Below are 4,137 nucleotides of genomic sequence, written 5' to 3' on the forward strand. Positions count from 1 at the left end.
GGTGTTTCTCCGGATGAAACCAAAGATGGCAAAAGCTTTTGCGGTGGTGGCGGCTATGTGTTCCATAAAAGTCAGTTTGTGATCAAACACTACGCCCAAATCTTTTATGGAAGTCACTCTCTCCATTTCTTTTGTGTCCATGGTGTAAGCAAAGCGGATGTGCTCTCTTGATCTATGGAAAGTCATACATTTACACTTACTCGAGTTAGCTATCATCCCATGTGACCTGCACCAGTCCAAGAGTATCAAGATGTCAGCTTGAAGTGCTGCCCAGTCCACAAGTGATCCAATAATTCGGTATATTTTAAGGTCGTCTGCGTACATCAACTTCGAAGATTTGAGTATCAAAACAAGGTCGTTCACTAAGAGTATAAAAATGAGTTGGCCTAAGTGGCTTCCTTGAGGGAGGCCGGACGGAACGTCGAATGGCTGAGATCTGATTCCTCGTAAGTTCACAAATGCTTGGCGTTTCATCAGGTAAGAGTACAGCCACGATGTGGACCACGACGGGAAACCAAAACGTGCGATTTTTTTGATTGCGAGCTCGTGCGGTACTTTGTCGAATGCTTTAGAAATGTCCACGTAAATAGCGTCAACTTGTTGTTTTTTTGCTCATAGCCGAATGCAGTGTATTAGAATAGCACAACAAGTTGGAAACAGTTGATCTTTTCTGCACAAACCCTTGTTGATATTCTGGTATTATCGGTTTGGCGGCGTTGTACAGTCTTCCATATATAATTGTTTCGAAAACCTTTGATACACAACAGAATATTGAGATCGGTCTGTAATTTGTCACATCATGTAAATTTCCTGATTTGTGAAAAGGAGTTACAGCAGCCATTTTCCAAACACTAGGAAAAATACCATCAGTAAGCGATCGATTGAAAATTATCCGTAATGGCTCGGCGATCGAAGCGGCAATGTTCAGTATGAGAAACGGAGGAATACCGTCTGGATCGGGACCTTTTGAAGGATCAATGGCTTTTAAGGCAGACAAAACTTCATGTTGGGTGAGAATTGGCTGAGGTTAATGTTTCGTTCCGGATTATCGGATTAGAAATAACGACTATTCGAATTTAATCAGCTTTACTCTTTTTATTTCGTCCGCATGTAACCGCGTTTTTCTCTACTCTACTTTTCTATTTTATTCCTCTTATTCCTTCTACACTCTCAACTCCTTTTAATCATTTCTACCTACTATCTACTCACTACATTCTCTCTTTTCTACGACTTGAATTCTTACTTCAATAGGATCTTTAAACATTGCTCATATCCAATACAAAGTCGTCATAACGCAAAGGTTTTCTAATCTGTCGCTTTGGCCTGACCGGTTGGTCTTAGAGTGTAGTTGGTTCTGCTGTCCCGGATGAAGTTAGAACTGATCCTCGCCGTTGCTCCGTCTGGCTCGTGTTGATCGGAGTGCTTTGCTGCATCGGAGTTGACCAGCATGATGTATCTTCTCCTGTGTCGTCGTCGCCGTCAGCTACTGTTGGCAGCTTCTTCAAGTGGCTTGAGTTTCGGCGGTATCTGATTCCCTCAGGCGTTTCTACAGTAACGGCGTTACCGTGCTTGCTAATAACCGTTGCAGGAGTAGGTAGGTACGTCGAAGCTAGTTTGTTCGCAGGATGCAGATTTTTCATTAGGACTTGGTCTCCTTCTCGTAGATCTGCCTCTCTTACATTCCTTGCTGCATCAGCATACACCTTGGATCGATATTTATACGCCTGATCGTTGTCCCTGATCTCCTCGTCCGCTGCGTTATTGGCTTGGGTGATCTGTGGAATCCAGTCCCGAAATTTTCGACCGCACATTAGCTCCGCTGGGGATTTCCCTGTCGCTGGATGTGGAGTGAGGGAATACACATAGTTCTGCTCTTCCAAATCCTTCCTCCAGTTGGACCGGTTCAGCTCAGCAATTTTCAAGATTTTTAAGATACTTCGATTTTGGCGTTCGGCTTCGCCATTTGATTGTGGCCAGTAAGGTGTGGTGTGGCGAAGCTGGATTCCAAGCTCTTCACAAAAGTCCTGCACCTCTTTGCTGCTAAAATTTGCTGCATTGTCGCTCATCAATCTGCATGGCAGCCCCATTCGCATGAACAGAGGATGGAGTTTACCAATAATGTCCTTCGAAGCAGTTTGACGCAGAACCTCCACTACTCTGAATCGGCTGTACAGATCCACGACGACTAAAAGAGATTCTCCAGATGGCAGTGGACCCAGAATATCCATACACAATGTTTCCCATGGATTTTCAGGCAATTCTCGCATTGCCATCGGTTCCGGTGGTGAAGTTCCTCCCACAATCTGGCAATCTAAACAACTTCGTACAGCTTTTTCCACGTCCTTGTCCATAGACGGCCACCACACTTTAGATCTTAAACGCTGCTTTGATCGCTCTATACCGGGATGTCCAATGTGCGCCAGTGTCAGAACTCTCTTTTGTAGACTCTGAGGTATAATCATTCTGTCACCACGCATTACCATTTCGTTGCAGCTGTAGATTTCGTTTTTAAATGGTGCGAACTTTTTCAACTCTTCGGTCCAACGGTTTGTCAACATAGCCTCCTTTAGTGCAGCCAGCAAAGGGTCCGCCAATGAGTGACGGATTACATCTTCCACCGACAGTGCCACGGGTCTCGCCTGTTCCGTAACGGTAAGAATTGCTTCCTCACCGAATCGATCGTAGGTTGTGCAGTTCTTGAACTGCGGAAGCCGTGAGAGTGGGTCCGCGATATTGATTTTCCCCGCTATGTGGACGACTTTGAAGCGAAACGATTGAAGGCGCATCGCCCACCTTTCAATTCTCGGGCAAGTTACATGGTTTGGTCCAAAAATGACTTTCAGAGGCTCGTGATCAGTCAGAAGCAATAACTCTAAGCCACGAAGATACATGTGCAGTCACTCTGTAGCCCAAACTAGAGCAAGGGCTTCTTTTTCATTTTGTGCATATTTTCTTTCGGTGTCGAACAGGCCCTTGCTGATATAGCAAATCACTCGTTTTGCGCCACCTTTTTCTTGAAGCAGCACACCACCAAGACCCGAAGGACTCGCATCTACGATGAGAATGGTCTTATCTTTCGGAGAGTAGAACCCGAGATGTCTAGGATTCTCCAAAACCTCCTTTATTCGATGGAAAGCTGCTTGATGCTGATGGTTCCATGAAAGTACGGTGTCCTTTCGAAGCAGTTCTCGGAGTGGAGTTGTCAATGTAGAAAGATGTGGAATGAATCTCCCTAGATACGTGATCATCCCGATAAAACTGCGCACTTCTTCTGCTGTTTGTGGCTCGCGAAACTTTCTGATGGCGTCCACCTTATCTAATGTCGGTCGGATTCCGCTGGCAGAGAGCACATGCCCCATAAAAGTAACTTCAGATCGTCCAATCTCGCACTTCTTTTGGTTGATTGTGATTCCGTTCCGGTCTAAGCGATTCATCACCTCCACCAAGGCAGCATCGTGTTGTTCTTTTGTAGAACCGTACACAAGAATATCGTCGATGAATGCCTTGACTCCGTTTACTCCCTTCAGCACACGTTCCATTATGCTTTGGAATACTTCGGAGGCACAATTCATTCCAAATGCAAGTCTCTTATACCGATAGTAGCCATTGTGCGTCGCAAACGTTGTGATATGTCTCGAATCTTCCGCCAAGACCACTTGATGAAAAGCTTTCACCAAATTAATTTTCGAGAAAAACTTGCAATTATGGAGGTGTGGCAAAATATCTTCGAATGTTGGCAGCGGAAAATGTTGCGGAATAATAGCTTTATTTGCAGCCCTCATGTCGACACACAATCGAACTGCTGACGGTTCGCCTGCCTTAGAACCCACGACCAGCCGAGATATCCACTTTGAGTCTTTCGGTGCCATCTCAATGATATCTTGCTCTAACAGGAGATCAATTTCTTTCTGTACTTTGTCCTGGAGCGGAATCGGGATATGACACTTGGTGTGCTGGACCGGCTTTACGTTTTGGTCAATCTGCAGTTGAACTTCCATACCGATGATCCTGCCGATCTTGTTTCCTTTCGCCGTGACGTTCCATACGTCTGTGTTGATGGAAAGAATTTGGAGATCTGTAGCGGTCTTGCGGCTCAGAAGACTGGCACCATTTTCTTCAACAACAAAAACTTCAGCT

At 45.2% G+C, this 4,137-nt stretch overlaps 1 protein-coding gene across 1 annotated transcript; it reads right to left on the reverse strand.

Annotated features, from left to right (window-relative positions):
* Window positions 1-1,337: 1,337 nt before the first annotated feature.
* Window positions 1,338-2,786, reverse strand: LOC129752941 (uncharacterized protein K02A2.6-like). Its single transcript, XM_055748733.1, has one exon. The coding sequence runs from the start codon at window positions 2,784-2,786 to the stop codon at window positions 1,338-1,340; it is 1,449 nt and encodes a 482-aa protein (XP_055604708.1).
* Window positions 2,787-4,137: the final 1,351 nt, after the last annotated feature.

The sequence above is a fragment of the Uranotaenia lowii genome, chromosome 3, assembly GCF_029784155.1.
Source record: "Uranotaenia lowii strain MFRU-FL chromosome 3, ASM2978415v1, whole genome shotgun sequence".
Taxonomy (NCBI): Eukaryota; Metazoa; Arthropoda; class Insecta; order Diptera; family Culicidae; genus Uranotaenia; species Uranotaenia lowii.

Coding starts and splice junctions, on each gene's coding strand:
- LOC129752941 (XM_055748733.1), bottom strand. CDS start 2,786: ATGCGCCTTCAATCGTTTCGCTTCAAAGTCGTCCACATAGCGGGGAAA.